General features: G+C 46.4%; 3 protein-coding genes across 5 annotated transcripts in view; 2 read left to right on the top strand and 1 right to left on the bottom strand.

Moving 5' to 3' along the window:
• The first annotated feature begins 238 nt into the window (after positions 1–238).
• galcb (galactosylceramidase b) lies at positions 239–7,135 on the top strand. 2 transcript variants are annotated; one of them, XM_084675857.1, is made up of 17 exons: positions 239–441; positions 545–613; positions 710–773; positions 1,085–1,198; positions 1,325–1,464; positions 1,582–1,620; positions 3,347–3,477; positions 3,774–3,929; positions 4,207–4,331; positions 4,474–4,601; positions 4,797–4,886; positions 4,981–5,070; positions 5,300–5,444; positions 5,669–5,849; positions 5,984–6,147; positions 6,258–6,334; positions 6,609–7,135. In XM_084675857.1, exons 1-17 carry the CDS (start codon positions 307–309, stop codon positions 6,750–6,752), a joined length of 1,992 nt encoding a protein of 663 aa, XP_084531983.1. In that variant the 5' UTR covers positions 239–306; the 3' UTR covers positions 6,753–7,135. The 2 variants fall into 2 exon arrangements, with proteins under 2 accessions (XP_084531983.1, XP_084531992.1); XM_084675866.1 differs by lacking the exon at positions 3,347–3,477 and adding an exon at positions 1,817–1,944.
• Positions 7,136–7,311: 176 nt separating this feature from the next.
• On the top strand, positions 7,312–14,122 carry ak7b (adenylate kinase 7b). Its single transcript, XM_084675845.1, has 18 exons — positions 7,312–7,459; positions 7,810–7,986; positions 8,282–8,390; positions 8,591–8,685; positions 8,848–8,958; positions 9,091–9,174; positions 9,271–9,359; positions 9,567–9,657; positions 9,761–9,838; positions 9,920–10,069; positions 10,491–10,619; positions 10,875–10,980; positions 11,276–11,404; positions 11,526–11,591; positions 11,789–11,986; positions 12,128–12,348; positions 13,293–13,451; positions 14,021–14,122. The coding sequence occupies exons 1-18, from the start codon at positions 7,370–7,372 to the stop codon at positions 14,057–14,059; spliced, it is 2,121 nt and encodes a 706-aa protein (XP_084531971.1). The 5' UTR covers positions 7,312–7,369; the 3' UTR covers positions 14,060–14,122.
• Positions 14,123–18,599: 4,477 nt separating this feature from the next.
• LOC146299773 (protein phosphatase 1 regulatory subunit 37) overlaps positions 18,600–22,562 on the bottom strand; it is a 36,637-nt gene continuing 32,674 nt past the window's right edge. For both annotated transcript variants that reach the window (XM_084675793.1, XM_084675802.1), the window contains one exon: positions 18,600–19,778. In XM_084675793.1, the coding sequence (XP_084531919.1) occupies positions 19,632–19,778 (147 nt within the window). In that variant the 3' untranslated portion in view covers positions 18,600–19,631. The remainder of the gene's footprint in view (positions 19,779–22,562) is intronic.

Below are 22,562 nucleotides of genomic sequence, written 5' to 3'. Positions count from 1 at the left end.
TGTGTGTTTCTGTGTGTTTGTGTGTCTGCATCATGATGAACAACCATATTTTTTTTTACAAAGCACATGGATGGTGTAAAAAAGGGAGGATGAATTAATGTGTCATCCCAAAATTATTCATTAAATTTCTTAACCAGCACTGACATCATGTGGCAAAAGGTTGCTACTGCATTGAGATGCATAAAGATATACGAAGTTAGGGGATTGGACATTTAGAGTATCACATGACCCAGAAAGAAGCGCTGTCATACTAAATGTGAACTCGTGAGAACAACACTAGCTTGTCAAAGCATATGCGTACTTAAAATGCTCCCCATATTAGTTCTAAGTTTATGCAGTTGTTTGATTTTTGATATATGTACGTCTGAAAGCTATGTGTTGGACGATAAAATTGGATTAGGAAGAGTATTTGACGGTATTGGAGGGTTAAGCGGCGGAGGGGTAAGTTTTGAGCTGCTTGTCGGTCAACTTCCTCTTACTGGAACACTCTCATTTTGTGCCAAATGTCCTACTTACTTTATCTTTATTTTTTTATTACTGCCAGGCTACATCTCGACTGCTTGTAAATTATGCAGAGCCATACCGCAGCCAGATACTGGACTACCTCTTCAAGGTGCAATGGTTGTTATGTTCTTAAACCAAATTCAGGTAAAGCTTCATGTTATAAATGTGGTGAAGAATGATACGATTTTATTTTAATCTTCTGCAGCCAAACTTCGGAGCTTCTCTGCACATCCTTAAAGTGGAAATTGGAGGTGATGCTCAGACGACAGGTAGGACACCAGCTATTTATGAGACTTACACAATCCTGTTTAATGAAGGAACAACATGGTCAAAGTTAAATAGGTTAGATGTATTTGTCAAATGCACAGTATATTACAAGTCATTCAGTGCAATTAAATGCTCTGTCACGGCACCTGTCACATATTAGGCATACATCTTGTGAAAACTTAGAATCATGTGATAGCTATGACGTTGTGTACCACACCTTTTGTTCATGTTACTTTTATGAATTACTTTCTCAAAGCGGGTTACTAGTTTTGGCTTCTGGCCTACATAACTGCGTTATGCTGATTTCTTCAAGATGGAACAGAGCCATCACACAAGCATTATGAAAACGATGAGAACTTCTTTCGCGGTTACGAGTGGTGGCTGATGAAAGAGGCCAAGAGGAGGAATCCCAACATCACTCTCATTGGTGAGGAACAGAAGCTGCACACACTACCTCAGACACACAATAGTGACTGCATCAACCTTACATTTTGATGATTGGATTCGATTGAGCAAATAAGACTTGTTTTGTATATCTATGGTGTGTCCACAGGGTTACCATGGGCCTTTCCTGGTTGGGTTGGAAATGGAAAAAACTGGCCCTACGACTTTCCTGACATTACCGCATCCTATGTGGTGTCCTGGATTATCGGAGCAAAACAGTACCATGACCTTGACATTGATTATGTTGGGGTATGTTCTCTTAACTATTTGTAACCATTATATAAGTGGTTCATGAGGACACGGTGGATCATTTTGATATATTATTTATAAGAATGTGTGTTTGTGAGTCTAACTTTCTGCTCCTAGATTTGGAATGAGCGCAACTTTGACAGCAAGTACATCAAGGTGAGGAAAGACAATTATTTGGGGATTTACACAGCAGACAGACTGCGGACTACACTTACTTTGTTTTATACCATGTCTAAAAAATGAAAAAGACAATTAAGAAAAATCAGCCACCAACATTGCGTTTTATAACACAACATAGGACAATTCCACAGATCAGCTGTTAGTGTCTGAGAGCATATCGTTTGTCATTAAGGTGCTCCGAGACATGTTGGATAAGGTCGGCCTAACCGATCTTGGTATCATCGCCGCAGATGGGGACTGGGGCATCTCAAAAGCCTTGGGTGTAGACCCGTACCTCAACGATGCTGTTGAGGTGATAGGGTAAGTGGGCATAAAATGGCATAATCTGCAGTGGCATTTCAGAATCAAAGTCAGAAACAGGTTGATGACCAAGTAGGTTCTCACATGCAAGGAATTTGCTGTGGCCTGATGGGGCATAACATATAGTTTCGCCCCTGATGGGGCGTAATATATAAACATGATTATTTGTTTATGGAGTGATTCAAAGAGTTTGTGACCAGGGTGGGAGGGGTCGTCCACAATCTTTCCTGTACGCATCAAGGGCCCTGAGGGCGGGCAGGAAGGATGACAGCCATCCCCTCCCACCCTGGCTACAAACTCTTTGAAGTGCCAAAAACACCCTTTCAGCATAGCGAATGAAACGCTGCAGTCTGCCCTTGTCCTTGGCGGTGACAGCAGCGCTCCAGATGGTGATGGAGGAGGTGAGGATAGACTCAATGGAGGCGGTGTTGAAGTGCACTGGCTTTGGCAGGTTATATAGCGCGCCACAGGCAGTACATCCTCTCCTATTCCTTCTTGGTGAGCTCCCACTAAAAGTCCTGGGTGATGATGGTGCCTGAAGTGGAAGGACTCCACAGTGTTGACTGTGGTCACTCAGGGTGATGGAGGCGAGTGGTGCTGGGTTCTTTCTGAAGTCCACAACCATCTCCACTGTCTTTAGAGCATTCAGCTCCAAGTTTTTGGGGCCATTCCAGGACACCATATGGTCAATCTCCCACCTGTATTCACCCAATGAGGGTGGTGTCATCAGCAAGTTTCAGGAGCTTGACTGACTGATGTCTGAAGGTGCCCACTCCAAGATAATTTAAATAATTCTGCTGCATTTCAAATTACATCTTTTGAGCATTGCATGGTGTTTGACTCACAGTAGGGCAGTCAACCCAGTCAGTTCAGTTCAACCCGATTTTTTTGAGACACGGGTCATTTCAGTCACATCAAATGGGTCTGAAGACTGAATTCCAGTATACGTACGATGATGAAGCAATGCATAATCACTCACTTTCCGGCTTTGCTTCCCTAGTTGGTGCACGCTTTCCTTTATCTCGTCGTTCAAAACTCAACAAGCATTTTGACAAAAATGGTGGTCGGTTTTGTTTCCAGGCATGGATTATGCCTTAACATCACTCTTCTTTTGCGATATAATGTTGGTGGCTGTTTCTTTTTTCTTTTCTTTTTTTTCTTTGAATGACGAGTTATTAAGTCATTTAACATGATTGGGACTATTTTACTGATCGCAAGAGCACGAGCATGCAGGAAAACTTTATGCGTGTTTTGCATGACACTGTGACTCAAATCAATTAAAAACAGCGCAAGTAAAACAGTTAAAAACAAGCAAAAGTCAACTGTCATGGCTAACAGTTCCTATCCTCGTTTCGTATAATCTATCTCACTCACCCTCTTTTTCCTCATCGTCACCACATAGCTTCTTCGGTACACTCTGGATAAGAGTGGTTTGGAGAGGGTAAAAATCATAGCCAGTGATAACCAATGGCAGCCCATAACCTTGTCAGTGCAGCTTGATGAAGAGCTGAACAAAGCGGTAGACGTCCTAGGGTAGGAGCGTTTACTGAATGTTTACATCATGAACTGAAGTGTCTTTATATCTGTATGCTTGGTCGTGCCAAATCCTGTCATTAGATCTCAGAGTGACAATGAGCACGTTTTTAGAGTAAATTGTTCCTCATGTTGGGGAATGTCTGACAAAGACCACTAACACTCCTGCATGCAGTTCTTTCACATGCTATATGTATTCTGTTTGGGTGTGCATCTGTTGAAGAGTTCAAAAATGACTACATTTTTGTAGGGGAAATTAATAAATTTATATTTCACGTGTGTGTGTGAACTTGCAGGGCCCACTACCCTGGCACCAACACTGTTATGGAGGCTCTGAAGACCCAGAAAAGGTTGTGGTCGTCTGAGGACTACTCCACCTTCAACAATGAAGTGGGAGGTGGCTGCTGGGCCCGCATCCTCAACCAGAACTATGTGAATGGGATGATGACCGCGTACGTACACACAGATAGCACACTGGTTGAATGCCTTGTGGTTTTGTCATTTGTTTACCTCCTACGGGTTAGCCCCATCAAGGAGGACCTTTCACACTGAAACGTCCCACCTTGGAGTAGATCCATAAACTCTTCATACGTCAATAACAAAAGTGTATGGTTGGCTTCTATGTGGTGGCTGGCGTCATACCTTCTGGAACTTAAATGAGTCTACTCCAAATGATGTGAAAACCATTCAGCGAGTTATGAGAGTATTTCCTTTTTTGTCTTTCTTCAGCACTATATCATGGAACCTGGTAGCTAGCTACTACTCAGACCTGCCTTTTGGACGAGACGGGCTGATGACAGCAGAGGAGCCCTGGAGTGGGAACTATGTTGTAGAGTCTCCCATTTGGATCTCTGGTACATTTTAAAGGGACAAATAGGCCGCACATCCAGTTTCAAGTCAAAACTCCACACAGAGTTTGCAGTCTTTCCACATGGAAAGACTTGGTTGAAGTGAGAAGCGTCCGTTTCAGTTAACATTAACCTGTTTGCCTCCTAGCCCACACCACCCAGTTTACCCAGCCAGGCTGGAGCTACCTGCAGACTGTGGGTCACCTGGCGCATGGAGGAAGTTATGTCGCCCTGATCGACGACAAAGGAAACCTTACTGTCATCATAGAAACCATGGTTAGAGAGTCATTTATTAGATGTTTGATTAGATAACAATATTAATTCATGCCAGTCTACCCTTTAAGTCCACAACATCGGGTACAAGGTAATGTACAAACCTGTTTTATCACATAATTTCTAGGGCTCGTTTGTAAAAGGTGAAATACCTTTCGACTGACATGATATTTGACTGTTGCCAATTCTCTTTGTCAGACTCATGATCACTCTGTGTGCATAAGGCCCCCACTGCTGCCCTACAATGTCACTTCCCAGAATGCAACTTTCCAGCTGAAAGGATCTTTCGTGAGTGCTATTATGATCCTCTTAAGACATGTGATAAACATACACTAAGATAATGATTGACACACTGACTATGTAGGCATTTCCTTTGTTCTAGAACCACATCAAGGAACTGCAAGTGTGGCATTCCAGGTTTGACTTCAAGACAAATAAGCCTTTTTTTTTCAAGAAGCTCAGCCCTCTGAAGGTAAACATTCAACTGTTCTTTTACAAAGACACTTCTCTACTCTCTTACACTTCTCTGTGAATTTGGTTGTGACAGAACACTGTCCTTGAAAGTATGTGACATGATGCCATTTGACAGGGTGACATTCTCTGTGTTTTAGATCTTTCTTTCCAGCAGATCTCACTTTGCGTGATAATCCACCCTGTGACATTTGAGGTGTTTTATGTTTTAAGTTTATGGGTCCCGACAGATCACTGACAGTTCATTCACCCTGACCCTGGATATTGATGAAGTCTACACAATAACTACCATAACCACTGGACAGAAAGGGACGTATCCAGATCCACCTCCCTCTGCACCATTCCCTAAAGTTTACCAGGATGACTTTAACATCCGTAAGTGTGCTGATCCAATCTCCAATCTATACAGGACATTGTGTGTGTGAATATACTCCTGCTGTTTTAGTATATCAAACTAGTAAAGCAACCTGCAAGCAACACTACTCAACTAAACAATCACATGGAGGCTTTTTTGAAGAATTTAATTTGTTAATTGAATGTTCTCTCACTCATTGTCTTTTCCCTTTCTCATCCCCTTCCTCTTCATCCTCAACTCTCAGCAATCCATCCCTTCTCTGAAGCGCCCAACTTTGCCGACCAGACAGGCGTATTTGAGTACTACATGAACCTGACAGACCCTGGCCCCCACCTCTTCACCATGCGCCAGGTGGTCACCCAGAGACCAGTCACCTGGGCGGCGGATGCAGACCAGACCATCAGCGTCATTGGAGACTACCAATGGTGAGGAACCAAGAAGCCCTATGCAACTCCACATTTTGATGACGCATTGTAACTAGTTTTTTTTTTCCATGATGCTCTTTGAAAATGAAAAAATACGAAGTAATGTAACTGAGGTGTTGTTTTGCTTTTTGAAGGGAGAACCTGACAGTCACCTGTGACATCTTTATGGAAACAGTGAAGACCGGAGGTGTCTATGTCGCAGCCAGGGTGAACAAGGGAGGGGGCGACGTTCGCAGTACCAGGGGGTTGTTCTTTTGGGTGTTTGCAGACGGCACTTACAAAGTCACGAATGACCTTGGTAAATACTGTTATACCTAGTATTTTTGTTGAATTTGGCTATAAACATGCTCATTAGCAAGCATGTCTGTTCAACTGCTGTTGACTTAAGTCTTGTCTTTTGTTTTCAAGCTGGTCAGACTGTGCTTGCAGAGGGACAGTCGGGAACCAGAGCATTTGGTTGGCACACATTAACTCTCATTGTCAAGGTTTGGTCAATTTTAACTTCTCTATTTGAATGTGAAATGCCTACTTTTTTGTCCTTTCAGTTCTCAAGGTGTGGTGCAGTACAGTACCCATATAGTTCTAATCTGCCTACACCCCTAAATTAGTAACCTATGAAGAATGGCTGTTTTCTACCATATTAATATCCAGTATTGTGGGGCATTCTATTCATTCTATAACTCAATTAATTCTTTACAGTAGGCACAGTGTGTTGATTATCAACTAGCAAATTAACTGATTCCATGCATTTCTTTTTAGGGTGAATATGCATCAGGAATGCTGAATGGATACACACTATGGAAGGATGCAGTGGTATTGGCACCCAAGAATGGCTGGGCTGCAGTAGGGACACATGCCTTTGAGCTGGCACAGTTTGACAACTTTGCTGTGAAGGCAGAGTGACATCGCTCAATTGCCACTGATGTGGTCTGTTTGCTTTGCCTGTGAGAATAATTTATTGACACAATGATGACACTTTTAACCCCATAAATGTGATTGTGTAAATATGGATAATTTTACTTTACATCATTTGCATCATTCTTTGAGGTCTAAATGATTGGTACATGAGTGTCATATTGAAAGGGAAATACATTTTATGATTCTTTTGAATAAGTGGAAATATACAAATATTACGTTCTTGATAATTTTTGCCTGCAATGACTAGACTGCAACTTGTATTCCCTGAATACTTTCAATTCATGTAATTGAGATGGACAGTGACATCTTCCAAATGTAAAGGTTTACTACTGTGATTTAGAACTTTTCAATAAATATTTTTTATTCTACACTACCTTGAAACGAACATGCAATTGAGCAAATTTTGATACATTGAAGTTATAAGTGTGAATCTTTTTTTAATTTAGATTTTAAGAATGTGTTAAGTGTGTTAGCCCAGAGCCATAGAAAAAAAATTGCTCTGGTGTAGCCTATATGAGCAAGGGGGCACAAAATAACACCCCTAGTGGATAAACACTGTTGCGTAGCAACCGGAGAGACGCCAACCGAGACTTCAACACAGGATGGCTGAGGAAATTGAGAAGACTATCCATCGCACTAAACGTGTTTTTATCAATAACCTTGACTCGTATGCTTCTAAATGTATTGCAAAAGTAAGATACTTCGATGGTTAATTTCATAATCGTCTGCTCATTTGTACTGCTTTGCAGAGTTACAAAGTTGGCTTGATGGCTAGCCTAGCTTGCTAGTACAGAACAGTGCTAGTGCTAGTAGTTACAGTACTAGTAAGCTACTGTGCACATTGACAATGACAGCCCTTAATTACGCTTTCAACAAATCATGTTACCATCTAATACCTTGCAAGTAGCTGACCCATCAGTGAAGCTCTACAGTAGGTTATCACATGATTGTCAAGATTGTCTAGCTAACTTTGTACCTATAGCTAAAGTATATTAGGCTAGCCTAACTATGTGCTTTGGTAATGTTTTTTTTTGTACGGCAGTTCTTGTCAGCCTGTGTGGTTGGTGCGTCCCTGGTGGACTCCGGAGAGGTGGAAGAGGAGGAGGAGAAGACGTCCCAAGATGAACACGCCAAAGTCAAGGAGGGCACCTTTCAGATAGTGGGTACTATTACCAACAAGTCTGAAGAGAAGAGGCCGTATGTGTTGGAAGAGTATTATGTGAGTTCACAGAAAAATATGTTAAAATTGAGACCATGGATGAGATAACCTAGCTATAACCAGGATTTTCAAATGGGAGCAAATATGATTCTCTGCAATATTTATATTTGTTTATTTATATTTGATCCCCATATGCAACTGGTGTTATCGTTTCTATAATATCTCGTACTTACTTTGTAAATTGATGTATACTTCTGTCCACTTTGCTGCTGCAATACCTGAATTTCACCATTGTGGGACAAATAAAGGTATATCTTATCTTATATCCATATTAACTGTATTCATTTGTCATCAGCAACTGGAAAGGGAGGCGCTCCTTCAGCACTTGTTGGAGTGTGATGTCATCATTTACAACATCACAGAACAGGCTGACCAAGTAGAAGAGGCCTCGTGGGCTGTATCAGGTATAATGTGTACTGTATACCCTATATCTATATCTCTGAATGAAACAGATGCTTTTATCCAAAGTGACGTACAGAGGGGATTTAAATCTGCCACCCATTGATCGCCAGTTAAAGGCTCACTGAGCTATATCTGTCGGTAGTAGGAATAATTGTTGATGAGGTTGAAGAGCACATGTCCACGGTAGCATGTATATTTTCAGCTCTCCATTCTGAGATGGTCCAGTTTGGTGATCCAAAGATGTTCATCCTTTTGTCCACTGTGATGACCTGGGCACTCAGCAAGCCGGTGGATCCTGTGAGTGGGCAGGATTCTCTCTCTTTCTCCCTCTCCTCTTATCTCTCACTCTCCATATCTCTGTCTCACTCTCTGTCTCTGGTCCACATATCTTGGTGTGCCTGCTCCCTTACTTCATTTACGTTCACACTATCACTGGATCACCTTTGGGTCCCACCTTAGGATGATCCACAGATTCCTTTCACCGAGGAAGACTACAGGAGAAGGAAGGCCCACCCCAACTTCAAAGAGCACATTTGCTTAGAGAAGCTTGTGGTCAAGATGGGAAAAACGGTTTGTTTGTTTGCAGTGTTTCTAGTTTGCGTGGGTTCATTGTGTTGTTCACCATAGCAAAGTTGTAAATACTTTTGAATGGGACTAGAAAATAACTGGCTACAAATGTACTTTGTTCAATTGCCATCTCAGAGGAGAGCATTCTTTTCAACATACGTTGTGGCATCGGGACTCCAGTATGGAATGGGAGAGAAAATATTCCATTTCTTTTTCAAGGTACACCATCACAACAGCTTTAGCCTTTTTAAAGCCAATCCTTATGAATTAACAGATTATTATATGCTGACGTTTTTCTGTTTCCCTTTTCATCAGACATCCTGGTTGGGAGATTTGCCTAAAATCCCTGTCTTTGGAGAAGGCAACAACATCATTCCGACCATTCACATCAATGACCTTGCAGGGTTAGTCCTTCTCAATGTCTCTTTAAAACATGACATCCATGTACTCTAGACTGACTGCTGTTCTCACCTTTTACTGTTCTCACCTTTTACCGTTCTCACCTTTTACTGTTCTCACCTTTCAATTGAACTGAAACACCCTGTGAGTCGACTCCACCAGGACAGTGATCCATCTACATTGTCCTTCATTCAGACTGAATTGTTTTATAGTGTGATCCAAAATGTGATTGACCACAAACCAAAACTGAACTACCTAGTGGCTGTGGATGACTCCAAGAACACCATTGAAGACATTGTCAAGGTGTGTGAATCACTGACTTTTAAAGGTACAGGTATTATGTGTTATTCATCGTGTAGCCTATTCCGAGACAATAAATGAAGGACGAGTTAACTTCTTTGGTCAGGCGATAGCAGTTGTGCTAGGTCCAGGCAAAATCCATCAACTTCCCAAAGAAGATGCTTTCCTCATCTGCGACCTGCAAGTACGTGGCAACATCCAATCAAAAAGCACTTGCTGTTTCGTCAATCCAGACAGCAAATGTAGACTTTCCATGTCTCCACAGCAAAGGGACATAGATGCTCTCTTGGTCTACCTGCGGATGGAGGCCGTCTACCTTAAAGACAAATTCAACATCCACTGGGTGTGCGAATCGGGTCTCGTTGAAAACATTGAGCGTGTAGTGGAGGAATACAAGCAAACTAGGGAACTGCTGGTGAGTACACTAAACCTCCTGACTACTGTATACCAAACCTCCTGACTACTGTACACTAAACCTCCTGACTAATGTACACCAAACCTCCTGACTACTGTACACCAAACCTCCTGACTACTGTACACTAAACCTCCTGACTACTGTACACTAAACCTCCTGACTACTGTACACCAAACCTCCTGACTACTGTACACCAAACCTCCTGACTACTGTACACCAAACCTCCTGACTACTGTACACTAAACCGTGCACATGTACAGTATGATAGTGTACGTTATTGTGGTGTCTTGTCAGTCATTCAAACATGTTCAAAGTGCTCTTTTACGAGACATCACCTTTCCATCCCAGACACAGCCTCACAAGTTGTTTGTCCATTTTTGTTAAGGACTTGTTGTTGTAGTCTGTTGCTTTGTTTCGCTAGCCCATCCGCCTGTGTATCTTGGGCCCACCAGCTGTGGGGAAGAGCATTGTGGCAGAGAGGATCTGCAAGCACTATAAGGTGCACCACATCAGCCTGAAGGCTGCCATCAACGAGACCCTCGCACACCTGGTCAGTAGCCCACACACACACACGCACACACGCACACAAACTTGGTGTCAGTCGAATCGAAGTGAATAGCAAAGTGACTCATTAAAATCACTCATTATTCATTATCCGAATCATTTTCTTCAATACAGTTATGCTTTTGACATGGTGGTGGATGTCTGGCCTTGGCGCTAACCACAGAAGGCTTTCACACAGTTCACGGTCATCTCTCCTCAGCCGGTGCAGTAGGTGTCTAAGCCCTTGTTGGTTGCTTCCCAGGAGTCTCTCACCCACGTCGAGGAGGGCCCCGCGGAGGCGGATGACTCGGCTGGTGGAGCGCAAGACTTCCTGGACACCCTGAGGGAGAACATGGATCAGAATGGAGGTAGTGAGCTCCACCAGGGAAGAGTTTCACCCTGGTGTTTCTGTCTCAGATTCAGTTGTACTGGTGGAGGTGTTCAGCCTCTACTGTGAACCTTCATACTCCACTTTATGGATGGGATGACCTACAGTACGACACAACTGTTTGGGCTTCCCCCCCCACTTCATTCAAGTTCATTTCAAACCCTTGAATGTTCTCTTTATATGTTTGTGCTGAATTTCACCAATGTCTTTTTGTTTGATTTTGACACTTTGGCCCAAGCAAATGTTTGAGAAATCTCTCCTATGTGTTCCACCAGGTCGACTGGATGACCAGTACGTCATCCGTATCATGAGAAACAAACTGAAATCTAAACCCTGCACAAACCAGGGCTTTGTCCTGGACAGTTTTCCTAAGACCTACGAACAGGCAAAGGAGCTCTTCTGTGGTGAGATGCATAAATAATGTACACAGGCACGCAGACAGATATACATAAACACAAATACATATGGTTACTTTGTTTGAACTAAATATGATCATAACCCTACAAAATGGACTTCCCTTTTCAGCTGATGACGATGAACCCGAAGACATTAAGTCCAAGATTCCGCCTTATAACAAGAAGATCACTCCAGGTGGAGATTCAAATACTCTAAGCTTCCCTTCCCTTCTCAGTTGTCAAATTACTGTCCAAAGTGCCCAAAGTCAGTACTGTCACTGAATGCCTCTGTCCTGTTACTATAGCAGCCAAGACCACACCCTCATTCAATGACTCATCTGTCATCACAGAACGTTGAGCCGCTGTTGAAAAAAACATCCCTCTCGATTCCAGACTTTGTTTTATCCCTTGACGCCTCCGATGACTTTCTGAAGAGCCGGGTTCTCGACCTCCCTGAGAGCGTGGTGGAGGGAACCTCCTACTCCCAGGAGCAGTTCCTCCGCCGCCTGGCCAGCTTCCGAGAGAGCAACGTGGAGGACGAGACTGTGCTCAACTACTTTGACGAGCTGGATATCCGCCCCGTTCACATAGGTGAATCCACACAGGACCTGGAGCTGTTTCGTTACTGTTAGGGGGGTTCTAGAACATACAGTTTAGTGATTTATTTTGGTACATTTGTGTTGAGGAGTGTTTGTTTGTGTGTGTGTTTGTGTGTGTGGGCCTCACCCCTAGAGATCACCAGCAGCGATGACCGGGAGTATCTGGTGGTGATGGAGAAGATCATCAACATAGTAGGCAAGCCCAAGAACTATGGCCCCACCAGCCAGGAGCTGGAGGAAGAGGAGAGGAGGAGTGCTGAGACCAGACTCAGCCAGCAGGAACAGCAGAGTGCTGAGGAGGAGAGGAAGGAGGCAGAGGAGGCTGAGCAGAGGGCCAAGAGCTGGGAGGAGTGGGTGAGCTGGGAGGGAGGAGGGAGTGAGCTGGGAGGGAGGAGGGAGTGAGCTGGGAGGGAGGAGTGGGTGAGCTGGGAGGGAGGAGGGAGTGAGCTGGGAGGGAGGAGTGGGTGAGGTGGGAGGGAGGAGTGAGGTGGGAGGGAGGAGTGGGTGAGGTGGGAGGGAGGAGGGAGTGAGCTGGGAGGGAGTGAGCTGGGAGGGAGGAGTGGGTGAGCTGGGAGGGAGGAGGGAGTGAGCTGGGAGGGAGGAGGGAGTGAGGTGGGAGGGAGGAGTGGGTGAGGTGGCAGGGAGGAGGGAGTGAGCTGGGAGGGAGGAGGGAGTGAGGTGGGAGGGAGGAGGGAGTGAGCTGGGAGGGAGGAGAGAGTGAGCTGGGAGGGAGGAGTGGGTGAGCTGGGAGGGAGGAGGGAGTGAGCTGGGAGGGAGGAGTGGGTGAGGGAGGAGGGAGTGAGGTGGGAGGGAGGAGTGGGTGAGGTGGGAGGGAGGAGGGAGTGAGCTGGGAGGGAGTGAGCTGGGAGGGAGGAGTGGGTGAGCTGGGAGGGAGGAGGGAGTGAGCTGGGAGGGAGGAGGGAGTGAGGTGGGAGGGAGGAGTGGGTGAGGTGGGAGGGAGGAGGGAGTGAGCTGGGAGGGAGGAGGGAGTGAGCTGGGAGGGAGGAGTGGGTGAGCTGGGAGGGAGGAGGGAGTGAGGTGGGAGGGAGGAGGGAGTGAGCTGGGAGGGAGGAGGGAGTGAGCTGGGAGGGAGGAGTGGGTGAGCTGGGAGGGAGGAGGGAGTGAGGTGGGAGGGAGGAGTGGGTGAGGTGGGAGGGAGGAGGGAGTGAGGTGGGAGGGAGGAGTGGGTGAGGTGGGAGGGAGGAGGGAGTGAGCTGGGAGGGAGGAGGGAGTGAGCTGGGAGGAGAGGAGAGGGTGAGCTGTTAACCTACTGTGTGTGTGTGTATACCTGTTTCCAGTGTAAGCGTCTGGAGGAGGTGAAGAAGCAGGAGCACGATCTCCTGGAAGCTCAGTCGGTCCCTCTGAGGAGCTACCTGATGGAGAACGTCATGCCCACTCTCACCCAGGGCCTCATCCAGTGTTGCAAAACCAGGCCTGAAGACCCTGTCGACTTCCTGGTAACACCAAATTGGCTACTGACTTGTTGTTGATACATTTACATTACATTACATTTAGCAGACGCTTTTTATCCAAAGCGACTTCCAAGAGAGTGCTTTACAAAAAGAGCATAGGTCACTGATCATAACAACGAGGTAGTCCCAAACATTGCAAGCAGCCAAAACATGAAGCATACATTATGAAAAACTAAACAAGTGCCAAAGGGAAGACCCATAAGAGCATGCAGTTATACAAGTTACAAATTAAAACAACATGAAACCCAAAAAGTGCAAGACAGTACATGTAGAAGAACAATCAACAGTAAAATAGTTCACAGCGAGTACAAGAGTTCAAGAGTTAACGTTGTTATAACTAACTTACAAGAGCAACAAGTCTCTCAATAAAAGTCATTGTGATCCTGGAGGAAACTAACATCAGGTCCAGTCTAGCATTCCTAAGTGCCGTTGAATACCAATACAGATACAAATAAATATTCAAATAAAACTGATGTTCAATGCATGTTAGGTTGCAAAGCAGAAGAAAGTGTGTTACAGTAATGTCCAACTGTCTGTTTGGGTTCCCTTTTCAGGCTGAGTATCTCTTTAAAAGCAACCCCCAAGTCGAGTGATGATGAGGATTCAACACAACTTGAAATGTCCTCGGTGATCCTTTTTAAAATGTTAAACATTCACACATTTGTTTGTGTTTCTTTGTTAATATGTTGTTAAGTTTCTATTTACTGTGATAAGATAAAACCATGCAGACCAAGTCTCAAAAGTTGTATTGTTTGGAGTGGGCTTAACTGTAAAACTACTAGCGACTTTGAGAGTGTATCTCACAGTTTCCCTGCTGTGAACTTTGATTAGGTTCATTCAGAAGTGTGTCATTCTCTGCACCATTGTATTAGACACAGCATTGTTTGCGTGCTTATGCAGACCATTACCTAACACCCCCCCGCCCCACCACCACCACCACCACCACCACCACCCCTTTTCCAAAAATGAAATGAACAGAATAAAAAGCTTGCGTAAAGCCAACAGCTAATTAAAAAGTTAATTTGCGTAATGAACTCCTGTACTCTCTGTAACTGAAGCAGACATGGCCAGCTCATAATTGCTTTGACTTGGCTTGTGATTTCAAAGGATAAATGTTACAAATGGCGGCTAATTTGCGTCACTCTCTCGTGGCGCCACTCACCACTCTAAGTGTACATAATTGGTTGCTGTGGAACACAAAATTATTTCATTGTACATACTTAATCATTACGTTGGGGAAATTAGAGTTTGTTTGGGAACATTGTAGACACAAACAATCAAAATATGTGGTAATTTATTTGTGTGTCAGCTATGCTCTAAGTATATACACGGTCAAGTAAACTACATACAGTCAAAAGACAAATTGTGTTTTGTCACATGCACAGGTAAACTTGTGTTTAAACTCATCAACACATAGGGCAGTTCAGTAAGTCAGGTACTGCGTCCCAGCAGTCATATGTGAGTTTGTTTAAGATAGTGATGTTTTGACTGGCAGAAGAAAAATGAAGGATCAATGAATGTGGGATAAATAAAGGGACTTGTATTGGATTGATTGTAATCTACTGTAATGTCTCATATTCTCCACCAGAGGGACTCATGTCCAGACATGGGAGTCTTGAACGCTCGGGTGGTTATCGGCTATTCAAGTAGAAGCACCAGCTACCTGAAACAATACAACAACTGACTGATGAAAATTATTTCCTTTGATTTTGGCTGCCAAGCATTTAACTTCAGGGGTGATTGTCAGTTAAGAATTACTATATCATTAATCATCATCAGTGAATGACTCGAGTCTAGTCAATCTAGTCTGTCTTGTCACTAGACCATCGATATATTTGTGTTCTACAGTGAAACATAGACAACCATATTATTTTTTACAGTCATTACATTAACATCCACAATGAACTTCAGAATTGAATCGATTTAGTTTTTGCGCAAGTGTCAAAAGTAAAACACTAGATGGCAGTCTTACCTCATTTTTATACCATTGTGAAATACCCCCTACTCGAGTGACATCAGAATCAAGGCCTTAATGGCAAGCATCATATATTAAGGCCTACGAGTATTCTCATTCTTATATTTAATCATTCAATTCATCTTTATCATAAAGCAATGCAGCCCATTGCACAGTATAAGCGGGGAAGGCTTACTGTCTCACCTGAGGTCTGGTCAATCTGAGCCTCAGGTGTCTGGAATCCAGTGTGGGGGATGCTGGTCACTGCTTTTCAAAGCCACCTTAAGCCACGGTGGGATGTGACACACACACACACAGACACACACACAGAGCTGTGGACTTCATCCGGCAGGGGGAATGTACCCCCTGAAAAACCTCAAGCTTCATCGACGCTTAGAAAAAGAAAATGTGTTTTGTTGCTTAGGAACAGTTTGCCTTCTGTCTTAGCAGGGGGTCTCTTTGTGAATATCATTATGTCCCCCTAGATTGGGGAGGACGACACATTTTTCTTTTCTGCCAATATTTATCGTCGGCTTCGCTCACTCTCAAGAGGCCTGGAAAACTGCTTTCATTGATTAAACAGGGGGTGCTAGGCAGACTCTGGCGCCAGACAGACATGTCACCTGGTTTATTGCATATTTACCAGAAGAAGAATACCTCTGCTGGAAGGTGGAGGATTTCTAAACAGTGCTACTTTGCCGATCAGTTCGATCACCACATCTAGAGACAGGTGGAATTTAAGATCCACAGAGGAACCCAAAATAACCGTGTCACCTATTGTACATGCTTATAATCATCAAGCTCCTTTTCCTAAAAACAAAATCCCCAACAAATGATCCTCGCACAGATATTGGCCCATTATTGTTTTTCTCCATAAAACATCCAACGGTACCAACCTCCCACTCCCACCATCTTGTGAAAACACACTTGACATTTAATCATCTTTCTGTAGCGTACATTTATATTTATCCCCCAGTGTGTGAAAACTCCCACCTCACACACCAACAGCCCAGAGTTATCCAGCTCTAGGCACTAACTGGCTGAACCCTGAACATCCTCCCCTTTGACTAAGCCAAGAAACAGCTCTCTCATTAGTACAAGAGAGCGAGCTCAGAGTTAGAGCTTCCTCCGTTCCCTTTTTCCCTCTCTCCATCTTTCGTTCCTCTTCTCTCTCTGAAGTTTATGCCTCTTGGAATGGCGACGGTAGAGAAGTCATTAACGTGCCTCCGATAAGTAAGAAAAGGAAATGATTTGGGGGCAGAAGGAGAGAGAGAGCGGAGGTTTGTGTGTGTGTGGGAGGGGGGGGGGTATAGGGACGGAACGATCGCACTCTTCCAGCTCAGGCCCTCCCAGCATACTTTTCCGGAAGCAGACAACAGGCACGGTGAGCTGTGTGTGTTGGGGAGGGCGGGTGGGGGGGTGGGTGGGGGGGCACAAGAGGGGGCCACGAGAGCGCCCAGAGGACGCCGCAAGGGGCGGAACACCCCCCGCCGTGCCCCGGACTCACGACGGATCGACAAAGGGATGGTGTTGACAGGGGGAAGGAGGAACGGAGGAGAGGCAGCCACACGTACAGCAGGGATGCTGGGAGCAGCGGCCGGATATTCATCAAACCAAGGGAACACCTTCCAAGAGCCCGCGCTGCAGCAGCAGGCTCTGGAGTCGCTGCTTGCCGTGTGTGCGTCCGCGTGTGTTTTGAGGCGTGAGTGCCTGTGTGTGTTTGAAGGAGTGTGTATGCGTGTGTGTGTCTGTGTGTGTGTGCGCACCCCTGTCCCATCCCTTTGGAAAGTCAGGGATATTTCTCCATGATGGATGGGAGTGTTGAATGTGCCTTAGTTAGAGAGCATTGTTCATTAGTAATGTATGCTACTGTCCTGCCTAATTGCGTAGCCACAATGTCAGGGTAGGATGAATTATGCAACCCCCTCTGCCCTATCCTCAACGTCAGAGCTCAACATTCCCCTAACGTTGCAACTTTACTACTTTATGTTCTCCGAGTGGATAAGTGGGACATTAACATGTTCTGCATCTGTTGTGGCACAGTGGTTCATGAAGATACATCGCCCCACAGTTTTTGGTTTCTACTCTTTTTTGGGGGGTTTCTACTGTAACCTGGACATGTAGCACAGTACTCTCCCTCTGTTCAGTGAGAGTATACATGAAGCCTCTCCATAGATTTCCTCAAGGTTCTTATGTGTGAAAAGTGTGGAATATGTGTGTTGTTTGTGTAAAATAAAAAATAAAGTTGGAAGTGTTTTTTTTTTGTTGCAAAGGACTTCACTGGTAAGGATGACAAAATCTCTTCACCGTTTTGAAATCCCTAAATTGTTGTGACATGTTAAGTAGAACAAGGGGACCTTGTTTGCTGTGTCCTTCGAAGGGCTTGACCTTACTGAACTGTACATTGCTGCCTTGCTGCCTCGCCCTAAGCCTGAACTGGTGATGAAGTGTGTGGGTCTCTCTCCCAGAATGCCCCAGCAGCCAAGGTGTGCCCAGGGCCAGCTCTCCCAGCGCCTGGACATCTGCCTCCCTCCCTGCCACTCCTCACCATCAGGTCTCCTCCACTGCTTCCAGGATATCTGGAGGGTGCTTGGAACGTGGTTGGAGGGTGGCTGGATGTGGGGTTGGGCTTGGCTCAGACAGGGGCTTGGGGTTTGGCTGGAGCTGGGGTCCTGGCTGCCTGAATGGTTGCCTGGAGTAGGGGGGTTGGGAGGTAGCCATACCCGGGCATGTGACTGGGAGTGTGTGTGTGGGTGGGGGGGGGGAGTGTGGGGGGGTTCTGGTGAATGTGGACCCTGGTTGAAAAACATCAGGTGGAGTGTGTGTGCGTTGGGTGGGAGGGGGGGTGGGGGGTGGCTAGGGCTCATGCTGTTCTGTCAATCTGCCCTTCCACCCCCCCAACCCCCAATGACGCCAACCCCCCCCCCCCCCCATTCCCCGCTGCCCTAAGCTGAGACAGGGAGGGAGGTGGGAGGCCACCAGGGGTGTGGGGAAGGTGGGCAGGGGGTGTTGTGGTTGTGTTGGTGGAGCTCAGGAGGAGAGGGGGCTATCTAGTGTGAATCCCAGTTCACACCTTTCCCAGTCCCCCTGCTAAATATGCCTCTCTGCACTCATCTGTCACTCAGCGAAGCTTTCAGAAATGGAGGGCTTCAGTAGAGAGATAAAGAGGGAGAGAGGACCTTTAGTAGGTCAACACATTTATTAATGTCCATTTCCTCACATAAAGAAGTGGTGTAACTTTGACTAAATCAAACAAATGCAGTACATCGAACACATCACATTTCAATGACGCTTTTTATAGGATCATTTCAGGAATGACAAACTGAAACGGTAGGCCAAGTTGTAAGAGTGAGGGGAGAAACGGAAAGACCGAAAACAAAACACACGACGGACTTGATATTTATGGTTATTTACAAACACGCGGCCACAACAGTAGACCTTTGTGTTGCTGCTATTGTGTCTCTGAACATGTTCTTCAACTGATGTGTTTGGATATAAGTTCAGGGCTGCTGTTTCTGTCACAGCAATGAAGCTACACTACATCAGTGCGTACACACACACACACACACACAGCGACACAAAGGAACATCCCTCAGCGCATCAGTGTGAACATTAGCAATGATGGAACACAACAAAACAAGGATTTACAACAGGCACACCCACACACGCGCACACACACGCGCCGACGCTGACAAACACACGTTTGAACAAACAAACAGCGACACACATCCGCATCAACTGAGCTTTAGACTGCGTGGCTCTCTCTGGGGGGGCGGGTGGGAAGCCTGGCAGGGAGAGGGATGAGACGGAAGGGAGGATACCGTTCGCTTCATTTCGAGGTGATTCACGTTTGGAGTGGGCTCGCAAAATTGCTTTATGGAAAGTGGCGAAAGCCCCGGCGGGTCCATTAGCGGGGAAACAGCGGGGTGGCTGCTGTTTCATTAGGGAGCCCCACGCCAGCTTTATTACCAGGGATTTAGAGTTTTATGGTTATCATTATTTGCGATCAAATTATTATTCGAATAGATCTATGAGTCAGCTCTTTGGACCAAGACTTTGGGACAGGGCCTGCGCCCGTGTGGATTATTTGCAGTTGGATAAGTGTGTGTATGGGTGTACTTTTGTGTGTGCTGGTGCTATACAGATTCATGTGTGTGTGTGTGCGTGTGTGTGTGCTGTATAGATGTGTGTGTGTGTGTGTCCATCTCGGGTCATGTGGTCGCCTCCTCTGGTCCAGGCTTCCGAAGAGTCGGCCGCTGATCGGTTGCCGCGGCGATGCCAGCATTGCCTGCGTTGGCGACACAGAGATCACTGATCTCCCCGAGCAGTCTCTCCTGGGTCTCCATCAGAAACTCCTCCTGAGAGAGATAAGAAACCCAGAGAAAGAAAGATGTTGAGCATAGTGTAGGTTCAGAGGAGGACGACAATATGCATTTTTCATGGAATACAGTTCTGCCTCTCCCATTCCATCAGATTCCTAGTTATTTATGAATCTATCCGGTCCCTCTGTGCTGCTTTGAGTTCTTCTTCATTACATGGAGAGAGGATCTTAAAAGTAAAGAGAGAGCACAAACACAGATGCTTCTCACTGGCTGCTGTGTTGCCTTTGAGGAGGTGGAGGAGACATGCGGGAGAGATAAAGACGGAGGGAGAGAAAGGGAGAGGGGAAACGGGAGTGGGAGGAAGAGGAAGAGAGAGAGAGAGAAAACAAGAGGGACAGCAGAGGAGGGAGATAAGGAGGAGTGTGGAGGGAGAAGAAGGAGAGCCGTGACATCATGCCGTGACACCCATGCGGTGCGACCTGGCTCCGCCAGAGTGAGCTGGCTGGCGGTCAGCATTAGCGATGCGCTTTCCCGCCTCATAAATTATCGGCGTGACGACGTGAGGCCCCTTCGGCGCACCGGTGCAATCCTGTCAGCGATTGGAGAGAGGATGGATCCCCTGCCCGCGGTACCCGACATGCGCCCAGTGTGTGCCCCCCCAGCACACCCCCCCCCACACACACACACACATTCACACATACACACAATGCCACCCAAAACCACAACTGAACCCAGTGTAGGCCCTATAGGTTTCTGTGTGACAGTCCACTGCAGAGGCATCAAAACAGACCTCTACTCATCCTTTCTATTACTTTTCCATCAACTCTCTTTCCGCGTTCTCTTTGTGCCCACCTCCCACCTTGCAGCTTCTTCAGAAAAAGCGGAATCATGGGGTCATTTCATCCTTCACTCCCTCCCAACGTGTCTTCCTCTCTTTTGGTGTCCTTCCCTCTCTCTTTGCCTCCTTTTGTCTCCTTCCTTTCTTCCCTCTTCCTCTCCTTTTGTCTCCTTCCTTCTATCTACCTTTCCCATTGTCTCCCATTGTATCTTTCTCTCTCCTTCAACGCTCACAGCCGTTCTCCCCGCCCCACCCCGAAGACCCTGAGGATGCACACTTTCAGCAAAAGGCAATACACCTCTCTCTCTCTATCTCTCTCTTTCTCTCTCTCTCTCTCTCTCTCTCTCTCTCTCTCTCTCTCTCTCTCTCTCTACCTCCCTCCATCCTTTCCTCCTTTCCTGCTCTCTCCTCCCCCGTCCTCTCCCCCCGTTTCGCGGCGGTGGCGGGTCTGCAGCAGAGCAGTTAATAAAGAGATTGATGACGGGGCCGTCGGGAAGTGACAGGTGGACAGCGCCGGCTCTGCGTGAGCGACAGAGGGCACGCTCGCCGCACAGCAGCCGGCCCTGGCGCCGTCCCGTGCCCAACACCCAACCACCACCCCCTCCGCCCCTCACACACCCCCACGTGCCAGCGCAGAGGGTGTGTGTGTGTGTGTGGGTCGGCAGGGGGTGAGAGAGTTGGGGCGGGGATGTGGTGGGTGGGGGTCTACACAGATTCCAGCCTTCTGGTGGGAGGGCAGAGGGGGGGTTGGGAGGGTGGGTGAGGACGGAGGGATGAGAGGAGGGAGGGAGAGAGAGAGGGAGAAAGGGACACAGAGAGAGAGAGATGGGGAGAGAGAGAGAGAGAGAGAGAGAGAGAGAGAGAGAGAGAGAGAGAGAGAGAGAGAGAGAGAGAGAGAGAGAGAGAGAGAGAGAGAGAGAGAGAGAGAGAGAGAGAGAGAGAGAGAGAGTGCGGGATCAGCGGCTGGTGACTCTCCTGCCAGAGTGGAGGAGTCAGAGTTCACAGCCGCTGCCTTCTGGAGGGAGAGAGGGAGAGAGGGAGAGAGGGAGAGAGGGAGAGAGGGAGAGAGGGAGAGAGGGAGGGAGAGAGGGAGAGAGAGAGGGAGAGAGAGAGAGGGAGAGATGGAGGGAGAGAGAGAGGGATAGATGGGAGGGAGGCATGCCAGTGACGACATACTGTGCTGCCAGAGAGGTCACAAGAAGCACAAGAACACACAGAAACACATGGGCCCGCGCACATGCTAGGGCATATGTGCATTATTCAGATGTAGGCGCACACACACACATACACACACACACACACACACACTCCGAAGTCAACAATCCCTTACGTTTACCTAAATTTTATGTTATGTGTCGACAGAACATTCCGAAATTCTGAATTTTAATCCACCATTTCTGGTATAACGTGACCAAAAACCTACAGACCTCAATAGTACATTTCTATTCAACCCCCTGCATCAGTGTACCCACTTCCATGATAGGTGAGATGAGAGCCTAGCAGCATTACACACACACACACACACACCTAATTAATGATTGAGGAGCACACAGGTACACCCAGGCACCCCCACTTTCCACACACACACGGCTCGCTCGGCGCTCCCGGTGTCGTTCCCCCTCCTGAAGGCTGTCGCCGTGCAACACAGCTCCTACCACCTGACTCTCTTTGAAGTTGGGGGCCTGTCTGTCTCCTCATCCAACACTCGCCTGCCCTGCCATCCTGCCTGCCTGTCTGTCCAACGTTGCATACCCCCACCCCACCCCCAAACACCAACCCCCTCTTTCATAATGAAACTCTGCTACTAATGGCATCAGCGCAGGTGATAAAAGTGAACCCTTCCGTCGCCTCTCCCTTCACTTCCTCCTCCCTTGTTTTTTTTTCTTTTCTTTTCTTTTTTCCTTCTTGTACAATGTTTTTTTCGTTGCATGGCAGTCCCCCTGTTCAAACAGCGTATTGTTCAAAGACAATGCATGCAAAAG

The sequence above is a fragment of the Hypomesus nipponensis genome, chromosome 3 (genome assembly GCF_054491055.1).
Source record: "Hypomesus nipponensis isolate SF chromosome 3, ASM5449105v1, whole genome shotgun sequence".
Lineage (NCBI taxonomy): Eukaryota > Metazoa > Chordata > Actinopteri > Osmeriformes > Osmeridae > Hypomesus > Hypomesus nipponensis.
This window is presented reverse-complemented; position numbering and strand designations above follow the sequence as displayed.